The sequence below is a fragment of the Polypterus senegalus genome, chromosome 8, assembly GCF_016835505.1.
Source record: "Polypterus senegalus isolate Bchr_013 chromosome 8, ASM1683550v1, whole genome shotgun sequence".
NCBI lineage: Eukaryota > Metazoa > Chordata > Cladistia > Polypteriformes > Polypteridae > Polypterus > Polypterus senegalus.
Genome location: NC_053161.1, coordinates 100,092,300 through 100,117,500, shown reverse-complemented (window position 1 = coordinate 100,117,500; position 25,201 = coordinate 100,092,300). Strand labels below are relative to the sequence as shown.

The following is a 25,201-nucleotide window of genomic DNA, read 5'->3' as shown; positions in this document are numbered from 1 at the left end:
TTAAATAAAACCCGCAAAATCTCCAGTGTTTAACCTAAATGTGTCTACATAGACTCTGACCAATTCACCTTGACAGGACTATTGACCAATGAATGAGCGAGAGAGGTAGGCCTTCAATTTAAAAGCAAAGAATTATGGAAATTTGTTTTCCCAGAAATACTATAACTGTTAATATTTTAGCAAAAAATGCAGTTATTCACGTTTTAAGCATATGACTGGATAACAAACATGTGGATTATGCGATACAAGTAACATGAAAATGTTTTCTATTTACCATGAGCATTTTCCACATTGTTTGCTGATATGTAGCACAGGTTACCATTGCAGTCTATTATACCTTAATCTTTTTTCTCTCATTCTGCATGAAAACATAAGACTCAAAATTTTTCTTGGCCATTACTACAAACTGCTGGGTGGAGTATTCCTTTAACATTTATAAATACATTGCCCTGGGGATCTCTGAATCTGTTAGGATCAATCAAAATCAAATGTACAACCATATTACTTTGCGAGTAGAGATTAGTACTAGAATAAAATATATTTTATTTCATATGTTTATTCTCTTGATTGATATTTTAAGACCAAACTTTAATAGAGAGATCCTTGGAATTTCAAGCTTCTTTTTAAAGTTTCTTCACTGTTGCCAAACCTGTAAAATACCAGTAAATACTATAGAAAAGGAAGCATTCAAAGCTGCTAAAAAACACGAGGCAAAATAAGAGTTGTCTGTTTTTGATCAGTGTGCCTTCAATGCTGACGAATGTTACAAAATAAAAATTGACATGCGTCATACTGACAAGAAAAAAGACAATTACAAAAATAAATAATATGGACCATTACAAATGATGGAAATCATAAAACAATATATGTATAATAAACATATGCATATTTATTATGAGCAGAGATTAAATCAAAAGATTTGTCTTTCCTTAAGAACTTAGTCAGAAACATCCAATATTGCATTTTAGTTCAAAATACTGTAATCCTAAATTCAATTCTTTTTGATAAAAGTATTAAGACTCTTTGTTATGACATTTGAAATATAGTTCTCAGGTGTATCTGATATTGATCACCGTTACAATGTTTCTAAGCCTTGTTCTGAATTTACCACATGTGGAATCCATTGATTGGACATGATTAGGAAAGGCAAATACCTGTCTTTATAAAGGTCCTACAGTTAGCAATGTGTTCAAGAGCAAAAACCAAGTATTGAGGTTGAAGGAACTGTCTGCAGTACTTAGAGGTAGAAGTGTGTTGAAGCATGAATCTGCAGATGGCTACAAAACCATTTCTACAGCATTGAAGGTTCCCAAGAGCACAGTGGTTTCCATAATTCTTAAACGTAAGAAGTTACAAACAACCACAATTCTTCCTTCCTTCGACTCATGCAAGGTTAGTTTTCTTGGTTGTTTATGGTTAGTTTTTGTATAAATTACGGATTTTTCAAATGTTAATTTTTTCCCCTGTGCTTAAAACTCGTTAAAAAAGTGTTTACAGAGAGTGGTTCGTAAGGCTATAGTGTGAACTCTTGCAATCTTAGTTTTCTCTGTTCAAGGTTTTCTCAGTGTTATTCAATGTTTTTACATTTAGTTTACTATTACACTGTGCATTCTATGGTATAATTAACTATTTTTGCGCTTAAAAATCTTGAAAAAAATGTTATATTTACAATCTGGAACGGATTAATTGTATTTACATACAATCCTATGGGGGGAAATTACTTTGGGTCACGACCAAATCAGGTTGCGAGTTTTAGAACGAATTACAGTCATGACCAGAGGTTCCACTGTAACTTGCATATGCTTTCACTTAGGTCGTCAAATTTTTGCATACAAGTATTAGGTACGAAACGTAGATATCTATCAACTTTTGGGCTATTTCCATTAACTGGAAGTGGTACTTTACCTTTTATTTATTTTTAATAAATTTGCAAACATTTCTAAAATCCCACTTTCATTTTGTCATTTTCAGAGTAGGAGTATTGCTTGATGAGGGTAAAATGAATTTGAATGATTTTTTAGCATAAAGCTGCAACACAACAAAATGTCTAAAAAGTGAAGAGGGTTAAAACATTTCTGAATGTTGTGAGTATACCCATACATTGATAGAAAAATAAACATTGCACTTGTTGTTGGTCTGAAATTTCAACCTTTATTACTGAAATAACAGCAAACAAATGTGATTTATACAAAGCCAAATCAGTACAACTACGAAAAACAACAGTAAAATAATAACTATGAACATTAACAGGAGTTGTCTTACACTCAATGAACTTCTAAATATGCACTTGTGGGATGAAGCCTTTCCTGCTGTCAGGACACTGTGGATTGGCAATGCTGGTACATCACATGCTGCATTCAGTATGCCAGTGGCCCTCTCTCGCTTCTTATGACATCAGAGGCATTACGAAACAAACACAAAATTGGTTAAGTATTGGTCTTTATCTTACTATGACTGATGCTTTGAATTTAGGCATTTTTAATGGAAACATATTAATCTATGTAATATATGTATTAAATATTTGCAGCAAATACTGTATAATACATAAGCATTTAAGTATATATACAAAAAAAGACTGTGAAAGTTGTGAATTATATTTGATGCAAAAAAGATATTCTGTCCTCATCCAAAAGATCACAAAAATTTTCCGTTCTTTAAACTGGTGCCTAAAAGAGGACAGCACCCATAAGCAAACATTATTTTAGTATAACTAGTCCACAAATAAGTTACCTGATATTACACACTCATCAGATAACAGGAAAAGACACGGTGTGATCAAAAATTTTGATTAGACAGCAAGAAATATATATTTCATTGTTACGAAATACAATGGTAGCCGATATCCTCTACGACAAGACGACGAACGTATTTATAACAAAAACAATAAAAGATTTTAGTCATAGTTTCAGTTGGATGTCTGCCAGCATAAACCATGTTTTTGCAGTATGAGCAGCTCAGAAAAATATGAAAACAGAGCTTTATGACAAATCACCATATATATCCATTGTTTTAATTCTGACAGACTAGTACTATGAGACAGACAAGACATATGGCCTCATTCAGAGCTTGAAAGTTCACAATGATGAAAGGTTATAGACGAGATGAAAAAAGGGTGCAGATAATGAATGAATGGTTTGGCTATGCACTCTTAACAGAAACATCTAGAGTGCACTTCAAGTGTGCAATATACTTTTGAACTGCATTCGAATAGTGAGGCTACAATTTTAAATGTTTCAATGCAATTGTGTCATAGGCTGTTGAAGGCAATAATGCTTTGTCACTGTGGAAAATGGGGAAATGTACTGAATGCTTTTAAGCTTCTTTTAAATAAAACCGATTATCATTTCAGCAGACTGTATGTTTAGGTCAGACTGGTTATCTTTGTGAAAATGCTGCACGCTAGAGTTGAAGTGTACAAAATAAATACAGCTTAGCTGAAAGCGTCTCCAGATAAATGCATACTGTAGAAATAATGTAACATTATTACAGGTAGGTGCCAGCCAAGTATCAACCTAGTCCATCAAAAGCACACTCATGCACACAAACATACTACGGATTTAAGACAATGTAAAAACAGATTAAACACAGTTTAAACAAGATTTACCTCCCTCTGTAAAGAGTGGAAGCCATTATAAGCAATAGGTAGTTAGCCATATGAAGTTAGGTTCATATTTAGGCAGGTAATAGAGAGCAGGAAAACAGTGTTGTCAAGAGGCAGAGAACAGGATGTGAAATGTGTAAGAGGAGGATCTATATACAAAGCTAGCCTTTCAAGTCAGTTATAAATACTGCAGGAAGTATATTACCTGACCTAAATGAGTTCCAAAGGTATTTAATAATAAAAAATCCACAAATGCGTTCTGAAAAATGAATGGTACATGGAAACAACTACTGCTTTTTTTTTTTTTGTATTTGAATATTTGCATGCAGTACACATTGTTTATTTGGCCGATGCCTTTACCCAAGGTGACATACAAGGACTGGCTACATTGAAGTTTACTTTTTTATTTTTATTTAATGTTAGTACAAGCAACTAATGTGATTTGTCAAGGAGCACACAGCAAGTCAGAGTCAAGTACTAAGTACTAACCAACCTTGTCTTTTAAAGTGCAACACCTTAGCCACTAGGCAGCACCATCTAATCCTGACCAACCAGTCAAGTTTTTCATGTTTGGTATTTGCTAAAGATGTCTCTTGCTTCAGGGTAGGCACTTTATTACGCAAATTTCAAAGGCATGAAGAGTATTGGAAGCCATAAATTGTGTTTTCAATGTAGAACACATTTTTGTCTAAAATGCACACAGGTAATAATATAACTTCAGAAAATCAATTTAATAAACAACAACTTTTCATCATTTAAATTTTTTGTACCCTATTAAATATAAATATTCTGCTTATATGCAGATTCTCTACATACTAGTTTCTGGCACTTATAATATAAATGATGTGCTGGTTATCCCTATGATGTGGCACAGGGCAACATTATACTATGTTAGAGTAGAAGTATTATAATAATCTTATGATGTTTGGTCTCTAAATCAAAAGATATAGTATAAAATGCCCTAGAGGTGAAAATGTTAAGCTGCAAATAAAAAGGCCAACATTGCATTGTCTTTTATATTTGTTAATTACTCAAACAAACAAGCAACACGCAGGGTCAAAAGTATGACAGGAGATTTAGTATTGACATGGTAAGGAAAGTTTTATAATAACTTATTCTGAAAGGAATGCATGCAATATGGGATCATAATGCAAAGAAGTGAAAGAGGATCTAAATCTGCTCTTTTTCCCCTAAATTGTTCCTGTCATCTCTCTACATTGCCTTCATTTATTGCCCAGACTTTTAGATACCTGGGATTGGGCATCTATGCCAGGGTCCAGGAGCTTACAGCTGCCAACTTGTGTCAGAGACTGCATTTCTTTTTGGTCCCTCATTCCTCTTTCATTGTAATTTAGACTGGCAATTATTAAAATGAATTTGCTCCCTATAATGAATTTTGTTACCACTATTCTCCTGCTTTCTCTCCCACCTACGTTCCCACCTAATATATTAAGCCTCTGGTGTTTTCATTCCTTTGGACTCAAAAGAGACCATCTATTAAATACTCTACTTTGATCTGCGACAGGTTGGATGGTGGCTCTCTGACGCTATGTGGCTGGAACCCTCTCTATGATTCTTTCTTTCCCCATTCCTTCATCTCCTCAAGTTATTCTCCTCCTAGATCTTTCTTTTCTTTCCTAACATTACTTTTCTCTTTTGTCCCAGTAGAGGCTTTTAATGGCTGTAACGATTGAGCCAAATTGCTTTTAGCTTCTCAGTGGAAATCTCCTGCACTTTGGAAGTCCTCATTTTACAGTCCTCTCCTTTTTTAACTTTCTGTATCCCAACTCTTCTGGCTCTAGTATCTACAACTGCATGCTGTTCAATTAGTAACAAGCTGCTTGAGCTTGTCTACCTTTCCTTTTCTTTTTTTCTCCCTTACTACCTCCTTTGCACTCCTTTTCCTTTTTTCTCCCTTACTACCCTTTGCACTGCTTTTTTTCCACTCTTATTGTGTTTCTGTTTAAGTAGCCATCTCAGGCTATAATACAAAATAATACTACAAATAATACAAAACAGATGCAGTTACTTTTTTAGACATGGGATTATTCATTACTTTCTCTTTCTCTGCTCTGGCATCAAAGAAAACGTTTTGTGCATGTTAGATTGTTTCCTAGCATTTCTTGCAGAATCAGGACACTGGGGAAAGAATTTTTTCTGGTTTTGTCAATTGCTTAGATATACTTACATTTACCTACTTCTGCCTAACAGAAGATGAACAAAATGCAAATAAATACCATTATGTACAGTCAGGAGAGCTCTGTTAAGATATGGTCTTAAACCTCTGTTTTTTTTTTCTCCTGTTCAAACTTGTTTCTCTAAATTGTACTGTATCTTTCTATGTGGAGGCAAGCTTCAAAACAACATGATATGAATGTTCAAGGCTAATGATGTTTGCCTAGTCTAGAGCAGACCTGCTACTTGGGATAATAATAATGGCAAGCAGCAGAGTACATCGTACAGCCATGATGCTTTATTAATTTTAAAGAACCTAAAAAAATACAGAGAGATCCACAACTAGATTGCTGATTTTTCTCAATAGGCCAGTAATAATAATAAAATAAATAAATAAATAAATAAAAAAGACACAATGTTTGCTGCAGTATGCAAGCCAAAGATGGAAGTTTTACTCTGCTTGGTAACCATAATGAAAAAAGGACTTCTATTGGCATTATTTCACTTGTGGAGAATTAATTCTTAATCCTTCTGGGCTGTAATCCATTTTACATAACATTTAATTTCAATTTTCTCTACTAAGCTGAAGTCTGAACACTTTTAATCTCCCAAATAGACTTTAATAATATTATGAGACTTTGTTTCAATGTACCAGTAATGCTAAAGAGAAAAATATAAAGTTTTGCTTAGTAATGTGGAATAGAAGGAGAAAAATGCTGAACAGTTTTTTTCCCTTCCTAAAAAGAAATCATGTCACTAACTGGGCACAGAATACTCATTTGGGATATACAATAAAATCAAGATGAGATACTAAAACTACCTTTTTATCAGCTAAAAAGACAAATCTGAGGAGCTTAACAGTCTGCTTGTTAACATAACAGCAGTTTTGTTACAAATCATTTAAAAAAAGATTCAGTATTTCAGTACTGTTCATCCTTACCCAAAATAATTCAAAAGTTGTTATACATTTACAGTACAACCCTCTCACTCACTCCCATATAAAAGCTTTCCACTCTCTTTCTACTGTTATGACACTACTCCTCCCTGAGAGAAGCAGCTTACAGAATGTGACCTTTTTTTGAAACTGATTCCAGCAGCACATCAGCAGATCTTATACTTATGCTGCATGAACTTATATTTTGTAGAGTATATCTAACCTATACAATCCTATCAATTGAATTCAGAATGTCTTATTTTTTCTCTGCAGCACAGTTGTAAAAGTGAATTTTTAAAATTGTAAGAATACTAGACAGAAATGCTTTGTCCTGAAACCTCCTGTATTTTTAAGAGGGTGTGGCTATCCAGCTTGTTGTTCTTGTACTTAAATGTGCATATAATAAATAGCATGTGAGTTAATGAACTACAAGGCACACAACTAAAAAATGAGGTTTCATATTTCACCCAGCAGCCATTGTGAATATTTTTACACTACATAAAACTGTGACTGTCTTTAAGTCTACAGGAATCATTTTGCAAAATATTTCAAATATAGAAATGAGCATACACCCTAAAATTTTAATAGGTCTATAATTCTGACAAAAACACAGCACAATTAGTGCCAGTGCAAAACTGGTTTAAAGACATTGTGAAAGACATATGAGGGTAGGTTTTGAGAAAAGATTAAATTAAAATAGAGAACATTCTCCAATGCTCTGTTAGAAAATTTGTTGTGACACTTCTGCTATTGCTTCTCGAGTAACACATAATAAAACAGTATAACTTGCTTAAATTTAGACTAATGTAATTATTAACAATGCCATACTATTATTTTGCAATGTAACTTCTACTATTTAAGCCTTTCTTGTTTATACTTCTCTGTATACACCATAGCAGTGATTGTGATTCATGTGTAGTGAAAACAAAGATTTAAAAAGTCCATACTAAGGATATTCACTGAGCTGGGGAAGTAAAATAAATCAGGATATCATACTTTTGAAACACTTCACTAAAAATCCAAATAAGCTATATGGGCCAAATTGTCATTTCTTATTTGTAAAATCCATACATACTGTATTATGTAATAGTTTAGACTGTCAATTATGCAGGGGGTCATTCTTGAAACCAGCTGAGCAATGTAGATAAAAATGTCCCTTTCCCCAGCAAAAGTTTCTACTTAACCAGTAGGACCATGTCACAAAATAAATTCTGTTGTACACGTAGTCTGCCCTATTTTAAATTCATATCAGCATTAAATGGATTTTCTTCATTCAGTTAGAACTAGAAAAATAAACATATAATATATGCACCATATTATGTATAAATTGTTCTTTGCTATATAGTGGAGTCTTATTAGTACTGTCGCTATTAACTAAACGAAATGTTTATAAATGTGCTGTGCATTAACTAGGGTTGGGCTTTGAAAACAATTCATTAGAACAAATAAGAAAGCATTTTCAAAATGCGGTCATAAACAGCTAAAGTGATTTGTTGTAGTAGTCAGAAAGTGTTAATAAATAGTACAATACAGTGAATAATTTGTTAGGCAATATAGAACACAGAATTAGTAAAGAACCTGTATATTAACACCAGCACTCAAAGGCAGCAGAGTAAGTGCACTTTACCGTTTCTGGTTCATCATAAGCTCTCTGTGAAGATCTTGGTGATTCCTAGAGGTTTTCACAGGGTTAATAAGCTTTTTTGGTTTGATTAACTCATCACAATCATCAATATAGTCTGGTTCTGCCATTATGCTTCTCAGAGATGGTATTAGGTCTTCAGGTATGTCGGTCCTCTCAGTGCTTGTATCTGGAAAACAACAGGAGATTTACTTAAACATTAAATAAAAAACATTTTTAAATCTCATCAACTTTAGCCAGAAATTACTAAAGTTTTTGTTTTTATAAATAGAGATAAAAAATAGATTATATGACAGTATAACCTTTAAACACTTTCTTTTACACAGAAAAGATACATTATAAATACAAACTAACTCAATGCTACAGAATCAAAACCAGAAGGTACTGTGCCTTCATTTTGTTTAGTGTTTTGTTTAATCTATATAAATAAGATCATTGGCAGTTCCAAACTGGCACTGTGTGCATGCAACTGTGTATATGTCTATGAGTAAGCCCTGTGATGGACAGGTACCCTGTACAGAAGTGTTTCCTGTCATATCATGCCCAGTGCAATGCTGCAGGCATAGACTCTACTCCTACTCCTGGTTTTACTTTTCATTCAGGTTTAAAATATATTTTTGGGTATGTTGTCATGATTAGCTCTTACTTTTCGAGTAATTTTTCAAAAATCTCAAAAATGACAATAATGCTGACTCGACCATGGAAGCCATGCAGTCTGCCAAAGCTATTTATTCATGTGCTGTTTTTATACAAAGCAACTTACAAATGAACAAGGATGTAAACATTTTAATGCCCACACCTGGAGTACAAGCATGTTAAGTGATTACAGTAGGACTGCACAATGAACCAGCTTATCAACACAAATAATTCATTAAAGAGACTATCTGGACAACAATTAGCCAAGAACGTTGACTTAAAATTCTCAGACTAGATGATTTAAAACTAGATCATATTTAAATATATTTATATTCTAGTTAACACACCTGTAAGTTCCAAAGCATGCACTTTAAAAATGTGCTGCAAATCACTGCTTGCACCCTTAAATTACAGCGGTTATCTAAGCCCCATAAACTCAATTTTTTTTAGGCACAGTATTTCTTTATTAAATTACATGACTCATTGTACAATTTAAATAAATGGTAAAACCCCGATTTACCAATTCAAAACAAAATCATGAAGAGATTTTCATCAGTATCTATTGGTACAGCAATAAATGCACAATCACTTAATCTAAAACAGAAAAATCAGAATTAGAAGAAAAAAAACAATTAAAACCAGACTGGTAATATATCTTAAATCCTTCCAGAGATCTAGTTGAAGAAAGAGCTAAAGGTCATTTAACTGTAAACAAAACAAATTCACTAAATTGTAAACAACCTCCCATGAGCAAGATTAAAACAACACAGTATAATTGTACAGTGTAAATGTTGGTTGTCGATTAATATATTTAATTACTTTTCTTTGATTTATTAAATAAACACATATACTGTAAATAAAATCCTTTACTGAAGCAAAAGTAATACAAGACTGAAATCTACTGTGAGCTTGTTCGGCGCATCTTTGACACATAATTGCTTTTCTAGCAAATAATCAGCAGGTTTCGCTGAAATGGAGCAAGCTCAACTCACCAGGAAGCAAAGGAAGCACTCTGAACGGAAGCATTGTTTCCATGTCTTAGTATCTGCTTGACCACAGTCAAACAAAAGCTTCTCTTGCGTTTATGTACTGTACATCAAATCCAGATGCTACAGAGCAGTTTCTTTCCTTGTGTGGCTGACCTCTCATAATCGACACAAAGGAAATTCCTTCCTACAGTCCCAAAGCTGTTTTGTTATCTAACAAGTGCCCTCCTCAGCAATGCCCACCCCACAAGCACTGGCTAATCTTTACACAACACTTGGACTAATGCCCTCCAGACATGCCATTATATGCAGCAGATGGCAGATGCGGAGTTTATTCCGATTTCAGGGAATAATCCTCTAAATGACATAAAAGACAGCAAAATCCTAATCACTAGGCTTTCATAAAACTGAACATTGGGTGATAAAAAAAAAAAGTTCAGCACTTCTCACTGTAAATAGTGCAGTCACCGTTAATGATTGGTGAGAATGATAAAAATGGTATGAAGTGTCAAATTACTGAACAGGACCAGTTTTAGAAATTTTTCATTGCTGTTATTGCAAGACAATAGCAAATACATTATTAGATTTCATTGCTCAAATCCTGTAACTTTGCTGTAATATTTTGTAAGCAGAATAGACCTAAAAGGGCATAGTAGCATTTAATGGTGCAGAATACTTGGACTATTGCTCAATCAGCTACTATGATAAAAAATATAATTTTAAAGTTACAGTTCTGTTTAACTTCTGCTACTAAACCACTAGAATTATGCCCCCATAATGTTTTTGAGCAACACCAAGAAAATTAACACCTTTGTCTGGCATTTAAAAAATGGCAAAAGACAAAAGAATAACTGCTACCTCAGTTAAGGTTAAGAAACACACAAAAAAACAAAAAAAAAACACTTTATACTGAACTTAAAAAAGGTATTATTATTATATTATCTACAAAGTTTTACAATAACATGCCAAATGACCCTGAAGAGGAAATGGGCTTTGTCAGTTAACGCATATTTTCCACATTACAAGAGTTTCACACTTCCAGCCATGCACGCACACACACACACACACACACACACACACACACACACACACACACACACACCCACACAGTGTGTTTGACTTGCTGCCAAATCTTAAAATTGTTCTCCAGTTTCACCTCACAAAGTGGTTCTGTCATGCCCTCTTAAAAAAGATCTCTTACACGTGTCTTAAATTTAAAACACCACTTGTTTAGCAAATATTTTGAGAAATAACTGTAAGCTCAGAAAACTAAAAAAAAAGAAAACCGCATGGTCACACTCTTCATCAATACACAGCCTTTAAATATCAAAAAGTTTGCTGTTATCAAATGTTACATTAAGGTCATTGTTAACAAACCAACCACTTCTCTATTAACTGTGTATTTTTATTTTTACTATATAAAAGAAATGTCTAATCTTTTCATTTGTGCTATTTGGAAAACCATCTATTTGTCTCAAAAAGTACAGGGCAGATTTTTTAAAAGCTACACTTATACTTTGCTTATGCAAATATTCTTGTTTTTTTAACAAACATCTGTAATGGAAGTAGAAAAGCATTTGAGAAAAACATGTTTCAAGTAGTGAACCTCACTTCCAGGAAGGCAAAGCTGCAAAAGCTGTTGTATCATTTCAAACGAGTGGTAAATTGAAGCAAAGACTTGCTTTTATCTTTTTGAACTCATGTCTGCAGATTTAATAAAAAAGCACAAGGCAATCAGGCCTCTTATTTGCTTTTAAATAACTACCTACAAAATAAACACATGACATAACAGGACATAACTGATCAAATCCATGTAATATTATCCCCCTATCATCAGACGCATGGCAGGAACTAGTCTTGGACAGACCATTAAATGGATTACTCATACACACACCTACTCATACTGGGACAATTTAGAATCACCAAATACCCAATAAGTACATTTCCTTTTAAAACTAGAATATCTGGAGAAATCCTCATGCAGACATGTGAAAAATTTGACTTTTTTTAGAAAAAGAAAACCTGATGTGACCAAAGTTACTTACATTACTTGTTTACTTAAGTCATCCACCTTTTTCTTATACCATTCCAAGTTCTAGTTTGCCTACGTGTTGTAATGACGTTAACTGGCTTAAACAGAAATCATGTTTAACTAACAGGCGACTTTATTGTGTACATTTTTAAAATCAGGTTGGGCAGCATTGTAAGCACTTGAAGGGACAAAAAGCAAGAGGCAGATATTAACATCAAGGGAGCAAAAATAGAAAAAAAAAAAGAAGCCAGTAAATAAATTACACCTCACCTGATCGATCATGTTATTTTGCTCTCAAAGCATACATAAATCCATTTCTGAACTAACTCCGTAATGGGATAAAAGTAGCAACAGCAAGAGACTATTTGTGTATGCTTTGGCTATTGTAAGGTAAATAATAAGCAAGATTCCTGCAATTGCACACTGAAATTCTCCTGCCTTGAACACAAAGCCCTTTAATAAATGACTTCAGCGGTTGTTTTTCACATGTGTGAATACGGTGCTATATTATCACCAGATGAAAAGTTTTAACACACATTCCCCCATCCAACCCCCCGCCCCCGCCAAGTATTATTGTGCCTTATAGGGCATCTCTTGTAACTTTTGACATGGATGGGTGCAGTACTGACTTTCATTCAGTACTACAGACTCTGTGTGTGTGTGTGTGTGTGTGTGTGTGTGTCTGGGGTTTAGGGGGGTGTGTGTGTGAAAGCTGGTACCGTGGCAGTTCCAAGATTATGATATTGACTTAGTACTGAAATATTGGTTCATGTGACATTTCTAATTGTGCGTATTCTACCATACCTAGAAGTTACGTATTCTGCCTTATATACAATGCATATATAAGACCACTCTACAATAGTTTTACTGTTGTGGAGTGGTTATACCCCTAAATATGGAAATATTGAAATGTTCTTTCGTAGTGGATAACTATTGGCCTATATGTATTATTCTGCTAAACTTCAGCTTTTTAACTAAATAGAAAATTGTGTTTGGTTGATAAATGAATCATATGTATATGTGTATATATATATATATATGATTATTAAATTTATTTTTTTTCCCTTTATTATAATACTAATGTCCATTCATCTGTGCCACATGTATTTCTTACTTTTCTACAGTCCTCAATGTACAACCTACTAAGCAGTTGTCTACACTCAATGTATTGTTGCCTTCAAAACATGTCACTATAAGTGAATTCTAAAGAAAGTTTTTAAGTAGATCCTGGCACTTGTTGCCCTAACAGTGAAAGAAGCCTGATCAATTAAGACAAATAAACACAATATCTGGCATTATCAATATATTATAATTTATCCCACTGAAGCGAATGCTATACAGAACACAAGCAATAGACTGCCTGCAAATAAATGTCACTGTACTTTGGCTGTAAATATGTTTGATCAGAATTTTGTGAAAAACCTCACTAAGATAATAGATTAGCATGCATATAATATTTATATACATACTGTACACTGAATGGGCACCTTACAAACAAACAAATCAATAAGCTGCACCAACATGTTTAGTTATTTAAGTATTGCACTAATAGGTTTCAACTTTTGTCTTACTGACTGCCAAGGTCTAATTTAAATATACTTGTGGTAAAAACATGATTTGCCTCATACATTATTCCTAGAATAGTTAACTTATTCAGTTAAAACAGCTACGTAAGTATATGGGAAGGTTAAATGTTTTTCCAATTCTAATTCAGAGCTACATAAGGTAATCTTTGCTGCTCTGATTTTAAAGAATTCTGCTACATGCCTGAATGACAACATAACTTAACCACATAAAAATGAATGTCACAACTTCTGGCTCTTGATTCATCATACAATGTTAGACTAAGAAGGAGCCATTAGGTTTCCCAAATAACGCTTTCATGTTTTTCCATCAGCTTTATTTTAGTCATATACATATATATATACATATATACATATATATATATATACATATATACATATATATATATACACATATATATATATATATATATATATATACACATATATATATATATATATATATATATATATACACATATATATATATATATATATATATATATATATATATATATATATATATATGTGTATATATATGTATATTTATATATATATATGTGTATATATATGTATATATATGTATATATGTATATATATATATATATATATATATATATATATACACATATATATATATATATATATATATACATATATATATATATATATATATATACATATATATACATATACATATATATACATATACATATATATATACATATACATATACATGTATATATATATATATACATATACACATATATATATATATACACACATATATATATACATATATATACATATATACATATATACACACACATATATATACATATATATACATATATATATATATATATATATATATACACATATATATATATATATATATATATATACACACACATATATATATATACACACACATATATATATATATATATACACACACATATATATATATACATACATATATATATACATATATATATACATATATATATGTATATATACACATAGTATACATTGTACTTTATTTACTGAGAACCAGCAGATTCATACCCCCACTTGTTTCTCCCACAGATTTTATTCATTATTTGATGAAGTTCTGCTAAGCCCTATGTAGGCTAATTAGTTAGTTAGATCTTTAAAGAAAAGACGGTACTAAATCATTCCAATACAATATGGTTAAGAAAACTCAGAGACCGGCCTACCAAACATAGTATTGACATTTTTCTATAGGTGCATTATTAACATTATTTCTTTATCTACACATGCTACTGGCAAGGACAAGAAGAAGCTAGACAGCTTGGTGTGCAGTCTAAGATCTGTTATAAAATCACAGGTTGCCTCCTGCCCACTGTCGATTCACTTGGTTTTGCAGATTGAAATGAAAAACTCTCCAGACTTGTTGCACTCTGCCCAATCTCTACTTGGTCTTCTTATATCTGTTAAATACTTCAGATCAGCAAAACCAAGACAACCAGATTTCATTATAGATCTTATCCACAAGCTACAAACTGCAGGAATTTAATGCATATAGTAGGTCTAACTGTTGTTCTTGTGTGTTTTCTTATGTGCTTGTTTTGATGTTTTAGTATATTTGTAGAAGTGTTCTCAAATCAAATACTAATACAGGGCCGCTAATATGTACTAAGACTAATTTTTCCTTCCTGTAAAAATGTAAAAAAAAAAATGGAATGATGTAAATACAGTATGTCTGAAGACAACATGTGATCCTAATGCTAGCAAGCCAGTGTGATATAGATGTCACATGGCTGAGACATCATTGTGATTCTGAATTGTAGAAGGACTCCACTCACCCAATCATTAAAATGCTGCAATATCTAGATTTACAAAACAAAATGTGAGGCTAATCACTTCAATTAATTAAATGTTATTCTTTCACTAATCTTAAATAAAGGGAATACATTTTAACAGTAACATTTTGCAAGATTTGACTCTTTATTATGTCAAAATGGGGGTAGAAATCCTTATAATTCACTTAAATATTGTTTTTTGAAGAAACTGTGATTTAATCATGCCTCAGATGGATGTCGGATTTGGAAAGAGAAATATTTGAAAAAATGAAGTAAGATCAATATCAAATTCTATTCAATATCCCATTTTTTATATATAAGAAATGTATAATAATTTGCAGTATCACAGAAGTAAGCACAAGTTCTAAAGGGAACAAAGATAAACATGTCACATTTCTGTATTCTGTTAATAGATTCCTAATTTTCTTGCAAATTGGTTCTGCCAGCATTTCCAGTTTAAACATCACACCTGTATAGAGTCTTGCATTCTCCTAGTGTCTACGGGTTTTCTCTAGTTACTCTGGTTTCCTGTCACATCCCATACATTTGCAAGTGAGGTTAACTGGCAAGTGTATATTGGCCTTATGTGAGCATATGCATGAATGGGCCAGAGGCTGTTAGGACAGGATCAAGGCTTGTAATGTTAAACTGGATATGAGAATATTACACAATTTATCAGGTTAAAAAAATAATAAAATAATGAGTGTAACATCTGCAAAATGTTTGTACACCTTCCAGCAGGTTGATTCTTAAGGCTTCAAAACTAAATTGACTTAAACCAGGAGAAAATAGATTCAGGGATGAATAAATATTCCGATACTTCTAAACCTTTTAGAATGTTGCAGCTATTCTCAACACCAATGAACTCCTCAAAACAGATGACTTGACATACTACGATAAACATAGTTGACTTACAATCTAAGTATTCCCATTAATACCATACAAAATTCACAAATCAAATTGTGCTGTGGCCAAAGAGAACCTTATAAACTTACGTACTAATTTTAAGGACTGTAGCAGAAGTCTTGTAGATTTATCAGTAGAACCACTGCACAAAGCAGAAGGTTAGTACACAACAAGCAGGGATCGGCAACAAAAGCTCACAAGCTAAATCAATACCAGAAAACCAAACAAAGCATTACTTGTATAATCCTAATAACAGGTACTCATGAAGACATGGCAAGAAAAACAAGAAAAATCCCTGTATGACCTTCTAATAAAATGGTCAGGTTTGCAGATCATATTTCTCTGCAAAGGACCTCCAGAAAGAGTCAGCTGAGTAAAACAGTGGTCCAGCATTGCTCAAAGAAAAAAATATTTGACATGGGATCAAAATAAAACCTCTTATGCAGCGTGGCACAAAAGCCAAAGTGTGAAGTATGCTAAACAATACTTAGAAAAGCCAAATGCTTTTGGGAGCAATTTATTGTATCACGGACTGAAGAAACAAAGACTTACCTTATGAGTAAAAATATGAAAGATGCACTTTGAGTAAAAACAGGTAAAGCCTATAGGAAACAACAGTTACACACTGGGATGTACCAATTATGCATTTAATTTATGTGACACCCTACGGCAAAAGAAATATTATGTAGGTGTAAGGAAAAATTAATTAAATTAAATATCAACAAATCTTTGAATCAGGCATCCCAGAAAAATAAAACAAAGCTGAAGAGAGGCTGAATATTTCAATAAGACAACGGTCCAAAAGGAGATGTTACCGATTGATGGGAATCCACATTTGTCTAGTTGTCACATTTTTTGTTTAATTTGAAAATGTTCAATTCGGTAAAAAAATAATAATTGGTGTTAAAATGTGAATATGTCACGATATGCTTAACAAGTCTGTACCTTGCACTGGTTGTGTTAACACCTTTTTATATAAGATTCCGTAAAATAGAAATTTTGAGTGGGGTGCCCAAATCAATCATGTCAATGGTTCTAGTTGAATCATTTCTCTTTGTAGTCTTTCTTTCTATAATCAAGTATGGTAATAACAGATTCAGTTCCATTGATTTCACTCATTGTCATGTACCTACCTGTTACTGGTATTTAGACATATTTCTCAAGGTTATTAAACAAGCTCAAGCCGTGTATGAGCGTCAGTTTAGCAGGGTTACCAGATGGTGCAATAAAATAAGATAACATTGGCACAAATCATTTCCTGCACATAGGTTAATCGAAATTGAAAACTGCTCCAGTAGACAATAAAAGCAACTTGTTTTCTCTTTGATGTGCTAAAACAACTTGAATTTTTTTTTTCACAAAAAAAAAAAACAAACGGAAAAGCTGTTAACATAGAATATAGAAAAGCACATAAATGGCCTTCTCTTGGCACAAACGGAGTTACTGCCAAAATCAAACACAACCTTGTTTATGACAAAACACATATATCCAGTATTACAACATATGCTGAAGTGTATGTGGAGTTTCTGAACAGTATATCTCTCTGTATTACATCATGTACAGACCTGGCATTTATAATTGAAGGAACTGGGAAGCTTAATGATACCCCAAACCTCATACCAGTCTTAACCAGAAAGGTGTATCGCTCTTAGCACATGGCTTTACTATTTTAAAGACTTGACAAGGTGTCTTCCAGCACATGTGAAATGGGATATTCACTTCTACCTAAGTCAACTGAAGTTTATAAAAGCATCTTTTGTGATAACAACCCATTGACTTAAGTGTCAGACTTTAGTGGTGAGCCTTAAATGCATACCACATAAGAACATAATGTGATTTTACTGGGAGATAAAATCTGTTGTTAAGGAAAATCACCTTTTTTTAAAATTTGTAAAAGTAAAACTGTGATATCTGGCATCTTCAAGATTATGCAGGTATCTGTAGAACTTCCTCCCCACAAAATAATAAAAACATTTAGCTAAGATGCATTTAATGGAACTATGAAATAAATTTCCTCTCAAATCAGTTTAAGAAATATGTGTAAAACAGTCCTTTGGAGACTAACTAACTACAGTAGAACTATTGCCTTTACATAGCAATAGTTCCAATCAGATGTTCACTATAATTATTGATCAGTCTTTGGCTGTAAGGTGGAGGATTCTTTGTTCACCTTTCCTTGTATGGCTACTTCAACTGTGGAGTTTTTTAACATGAACTACTTGTTGCAGGTCCAGCCAAAACGTCATTGGGATTAGAATATGAATGTTGAGCTGGCCATTTCAAAAATCATGCACCCCATTTAAAAATTATGATATTAATGAAAAATTAAGAAGGGGCAGAGACAATAAGATACAGAAAAACATAACACACTGCTGTTTATTTCTTCTGTGCCACAAATACCAAAAACTGCATTCAAACATTATTCTCAACTTCATTTTCTTAAAACCCCCTCCAGTGGTTCTGCTGAAAAATGAGTCATTTTTACTTAGAAAGTAACCAAAACAGAATTTCATTAACTTCTCTTTCAGATTAGTTTTAAATAAAGTTACATTACATCACAAGGGGGAGATAAAAAATATGTTTATAGTTTTCATTATTACTTGCGTATATCCTAAATTTGATATTTTGTAAAGATAGTATTTTATCAAACTCATGTTTGGCTTAGTGGCACAGCTACACGTGTAACTCCATTCTGAAAACTTCATTAAGGGCAGATCTTTTCTTCATTTAGGGTGAGTACTGGTACCTACTAGATTTTTCTCTAGGAGCAGGGAAATGTGCAAAGAATGAAGGGGAACTTGGTGTTGCATTGACAAATTGCATTTCTCAAAGTTCCAAATTGACATTTTACTGTATATGATAATGGAATCAAAGTTATATACATTATTTATATGCAAAAGAGTTAGGAAATTTGATGTAAGTGCAGATAGACAGACAGTAAAAAAAAAATATATATATTGAGGTTTTACTGGTTTATTTTAAAAGTTACAACAGTTTCTTTCAAAAATGTGCCATAACCTGATGTAAATAGAGATTATGGCACACCTTTGCAAAGTTGCTTCCAGCACAAGGTAAACAAAACTAAAGAAATTCACCCAATATCACACCTTTTAGGTATAGTTGTCCAACTCCCAATTTTACTTTGTCTCTCTTTCACCCCTTCAACTCCCTGGAGTGGCTGTTTTCTCTCTGGAGATCAAATTAACTAGCACATGCCACTTAGTCTGGCACCAGTTTCATTGCTTAATTAACAGGAAGCATTTCAAATGTGTAAATTGAAAGAAAAAAAAACCTGCAAATCAGCATCTAGTCTTCTACAGCACACAACAAAATCTACTTTATCTTTTATTGTATCCACTCCCAACAAGATTTGAACTTTGGGTTTCTTACTACTCGGAATTGCATTTTTTACTATGCATCAATTTTAACTTACTATTTAATACAAACTAATCACCAGTGATTCTGCTTAGATCATACTGTGATGCATGAAGTTCAATAAACATATGATCTTTTTGCCATCAACATTTGTCTAAATAATTATTTGGCTCCCACGAATGGCACATTAGATCATTTGGACGATGTCATCACTAAGCATTTAATGGTCTTTGGGACTCTTCAGCAAAAAGTTAGGACAGCCAGCTTTGGAAATATATATATATATATATATAAGGAACAGTTTGAAAACACATCAGATCTCAATGGGGAAAAAAATCATGCTGGATATCTATACCGATATGGACTGGGTAATGTGTTAGGAATGAAAGAATGCCACATCGTTTGATGGAAATGAAAATTATCAACCTACAGAGGGCTGAATTCGAAGACACCCTGAAAATCAAAAATCTGAAATTTCATTACAGCAATTCAAAATCGTACTCAGAAGTCTGTATGGCCCCCATGTAGTTGTATGCATGCCTAACAACATCGAGGCATGCTCCTAATGAGACAATGGATGGTGTCCTAGGAGACCTCCTTCCAGATCTGGACCAGAGCAACACTGAGCTCCTGTGCAGTCTGAGGTGCAACTTGGCGGCGTCAGAGAGACCAAAACATAATGTCCCAGAGGTGTTCTATTGGATTTAGTTCAGGCGAGTGTAGGGGCCAGTCAATGGCATCAATTCCTTCATCTTCCAGGAACTGCCTGCATACTTTCGCCACATGAGGCCGGGCATTGTTGTCCACCAGGAGGAACCCAGGACCCACTGCACCAGCATAGGGTCTGACAATGGGTTCAAGGATTTCATCCCGATAGCTAATGGCAGTCAAGGTGCCGTTGACTAGCCCGTAGAGTTCTGTGTGACCCTCCATGGATATGCCTCCCCAGACCATCACTGACCAAATTTTAGGGCGGAGTGGTGGCTCTGAGGCTAAGGATCTGCAGTGTTATCCCAAAGGTTGCCGGTTCGAATCCCTATCACTGCCAAAAGATGAACTGAACAGATCAATATCTCAGAAGTTTCACAGATGCTATACTCTGACTGAAAAGTGTTCCTTTAATATTTTTGAGCAGTATACAGTAATCCCTCGCTATATCGCGCTTTGACTTTCGCGGTTTCGCTCTATCGCGGATTTTATATGAAAGCATAACTAAATATATAACGCGGATTTTTCGCTGCTTCGCGGGTTCTGCGGACAATGTGTCTTTTTACTTCCTGTACATGCTTCCTCAGTTGGTTTGCCCAGTTGATTTCATACAAGGGACGCTATTGGCGGATGACTGAGAAGCTAACCAATCAGAGCACGCAGTTAAGTCCTCCTAACTGAGAGGCTAACCAATCAGAGCACACAGTTAAGTTCCTGCTTGCTGAATGCAGTGATAACCAGGAAGTCTTGTCTCGCTCATTCAGCATCAACGTGTTTCGCTGTGTAAAGAGTTGTGCTCTTTTGTGTTTATCTTTGTGCATAGTCAAGCCCTTCATTATGGCTCCAAAACGATCTGCTACTGCTTCAGGGGCCGTGCCCAAGCGCAAACGGAAGATGTTAACGATTGCCGAAAAGGTAAACGTTTTGGATTTGTTGAAGGCTACAATTCTTTTTATTTAAAAAGTAGGAAAGGAATATAAGATCTACGGCCGCAGTGTCCTTTTAACTAGGGTGCAAAACAAGTTGTAAGTGGATGTAATAAGGCAGTAGTCTGGATGGAATCTGCTTTAGGGATTTGGATTGAAGACTGCCAGAAGAAGAACAACGGCAGTGCTTCACAATCGCCTGAAGTGGCTCCTTTAAGGGCTGTAACGCTCTCCTTTGTTGTGCAGTAAAATAAAACTCATTGTTATCGGACAAGTCATCGTGTCATTGTTGGTGAGTAACCAGAATTCATTTTCTACTTACAGTACTTAGTACATGTACGTACGTTTAGTGTCACTGTACATGCTTATTTACTGTATACTATTTTTGTTGCATTGTACGTATTTATTGCTGGTGGCATGTCTATCGTAATGGCTGTAACATGTGATATCGGAGACACTCAATATCTTTAAAATAATATTTAGGTTTTACTGTATATAAACAGTGTTTTTATATACATAATTTCAATGAATCTTACCTAATATCTAAGAGAATACAAAGGGATTATGCTGTATAACTCTGCGGGGAAAATTTATAAACAGTGTGGGAGAGTTTATAAGGGCTTAAAATATATAAAAATAACCATACAAACATATGGTTTCTACTTCGCGGATTTTCACCTATCGCTGGGGGGTCTGGAACGCAACCCCCGCGATGGAGGAGGGATTACTGTTTAATATATATATATATATATACATACATATACACACACACACACAAACAGCTATAAAAAAAAAGTGTGCTTTATTCAATTGCGGCTTGTCTCCATAAATATGTTATATAGTAATATAGTTATATAGTTATATATGTTATATAGTTACTTGTCAAATGTAATTTAACACACTGTTTACACATTACTTTTGCATAACATTTTCTTCTTTTGTTTGAAAAACTGCACATCAGACTGGACAGCATATCATTAAATACTAAGTCCCTATATGATCCTTCATGAAACTGACAGAAACAAAGCCAGATGTGATCATTTCTATTTTATAAATAGTCTTTCGTGTATGAAGTAAATCATATTCGTTCCCTTTTTACATTCCTGACCCAAACCACCAATGAACACTCGCCATTGTCACAAGATCACATGGTTCCAACATATCTATAACAAACACCTAAATGAAAACTAAAATGATGTTTTATCCATCCATCACATGGTTCCAACATATCTATAACAAACACCTAAATGAAAACTAAAATGATGTTTTATCCATCCATCCATTTTCTAACCTGGTTATTCAGTTTACATTTCAGTGTCAGCCTTGAATAATCATCTTAATTAGTGTAACACCATTCTTTTCTCATCCAATCTATTAACGTAACACTTGCTGTGAGGAAAGAAATGTGTAATACCACAGCCAAAAACATATTTACAAAATTAAAATCATAATTCAAATACACACAGCTACTCAAAAACAACTAGTTGTGATAAATGTAGCCATTAAAATAAAAATAAAATCATGCACAATGTTTTATAGCTTTTCTCTATATAAGCAGTCTTCTGTGCCCAGACATTTCACTTTTATTTAATATTGAAAGTTTCTAACAAATACACACATGCAAAATAAACCACTTCAATATAAGCTGAAGCAGGTGAAGTGATGTGCAAAGAAGTCATGCCAGGGATTAATCTGCAGCCAGGCGGTCCTGTTCTCATTGTCCACAAAAAATAAATGGCCTTTCTAATTAGCCATGTCTGGTTCACACAAATCTCTTTAAAAAGAGCCGATAGACAAGACAAAAGTACAGATTCCCTGCTATCATGTCCTAGATATTTTATTTTAAAATATGAAATACTAGTGCTACTCTTTTATGCAGTAAAAAACACCTGACATCTTTAATTGTTTATGGTTATGGCAGTGATACAAAATTTACAAATACATTCATGAACATACAGCACTGCATCCAATAAAAATATTTTTTATGTACTTACAATACATTCAGCAACAAGCACACTTGGAGTATTTGAAGAAATAAGTGTTTAACACGCTCTTATCACATTGAACAGCGGATATACAGACGCAAGAGTAATGGAAAGGCAATTAAAAATGCAGCCTTCTTTAAAAGTTAAGTATTAAAGCAGGAAGAAAAAAATAAAACCATACTGTTGCATTTACTGTAATATTACATGTGTTAGCCAAGCATGATTGGCTTTCTTTAATATGCTATACGTTATGATTTTTTCAATTAAAGGGTGGATGAGGTGACAAATTGGTTTCATCTCAAACAAAACGATTTCTTCCACTGGCTATTTCACAAATCCTGCTACCCTAAAAATATAGGGAAGAAGAAAAAAAAAGGCTATTATTATATATTATCCTTCATCTGCAAAAAATCATAAACAAAACACAGAAGTGCTTTTGAAAAAAACTAAATGGGAAACAAAGGAGAAGTGACTAGTCAGACCCCACTGGGATGGCTGTTTTGCATTTTCTAGACAATTGCCAACATCCCAGCTCCACTAGATCAAAACAAAGGCAGCACATCATTTATAATTTGCTCCCTTGTATGTTTGATCACACAGAGATTACATCCAACAAAAGGTACAAAAAGCATTACAAAATTAATACACCATCATATTTTTCAAATTCAAGAGGCATAATTGCTTGCAAGCAACATAACAGAGATTTTAGGAGAAAACACCATATACTCCACTATCCTGTTATGCACTGTAGGCTTGCACTTTGTAAATGGTTCAGCTTATTTTTTATGAGAAATTCTACCTAAAGTGGATGAAAGGCTAAATACTAAAGTATTCATATTAGATATACATATTTATATCACATTTAAAAATTAAAGAGATTCATCTCTTTGAACAATGAATAACTATTACTTGTTACAATGAAAAAACCTTACTTAATCACGTAGAAAACAAAACAAGGTTAAAATTTCCCAGAAAAGGTTTTCGTCATGCACCTCTAGTGCCTCATGCATGTAAGCATCTATTTTTCTGTTAAATGAAAACATACCCCACCTGTCTCTTTACATTACTAAAAAGTGGTTTATGTAGGAATCAGAGAATATGATGTGCTTAGGATTCAGTCACATGCCTGTTAACTGTCAGGCAGAAAGCTGAGAACTTATCTTCTGGGAATATCCAGGTAGCCACGGACAACTAAGTTATGAGAAATGTTAAATGTAAAGATGTATCACCGAAGAGCACTTGTGATGGAAAATATTGTCTGAAGCAGTACGTATTTCATCGGCTAGTCTATATCTATGCAGTAGTACATTACTGTGGAATAATTCTTGGTTGTTGGACTAGTTGAAAAGTCAGCTGTGAGTGCAAGCTTACTAGATGCAGGAAGCTTAGTTTTCAGCTTTTGTAAACTATCAGTAAAATGTCTTCGGATAATGACAATGCCTCTAGAAGGAATGTAGCTGCTTCACTTAAGAAACTTTATTAGCTACCAGAAAGCTTTTCTACCCCATCCTGTATGCCAATGTTTTTTAAACTATGAGTTGAAACATGTCTGTGACAGGTCGACACATGATTGTGTGGTAAAAGTGGCGAAGTTACTAATTCAGTGTCAAAATACTCCAAATAGTCCCAATACTAATTCAGTGTCAAGTGATGCACCTGCCTCTATTTAGTATACTATCTCTCAGTAGAATCTGAAACAACACTGTTGACACATCATAGGGAGCTTTCATTTTTATAGCATGAAAATATATAAAAATGTTTTCCCGACACCACCAACCATTTCATAACCAGCAAAATAATAACTATGGCTCTAATTTGAAATGTCAAAATGAAAGGAATGGATGTGGAACAAGGATGTGACAATTATCAGAGCTGGGGTATTTATGTTTTATATTTAGAAGCAGTTC

At 33.7% G+C, this 25,201-nt stretch overlaps 1 protein-coding gene across 5 annotated transcripts in view; it reads right to left on the bottom strand.

Moving 5' to 3' along the window:
- The window catches only part of fam107b (family with sequence similarity 107 member B), a 75,864-nt gene that overhangs the window by 11,615 nt on the left and 39,048 nt on the right, over positions 1-25,201 (bottom strand). For 4 of the 5 annotated variants that reach the window (XM_039761490.1, XM_039761491.1, XM_039761489.1 and 1 more), the window contains one exon: positions 8,338-8,521. In XM_039761490.1, the coding sequence (XP_039617424.1) occupies positions 8,338-8,462 (125 nt within the window). In that variant the 5' untranslated portion in view covers positions 8,463-8,521. Of the gene's footprint in view, positions 1-8,337; positions 8,522-9,980; positions 10,135-25,201 lie in introns of those variants that run through there. The other variant, XM_039761487.1, reaches the window with a different exon arrangement.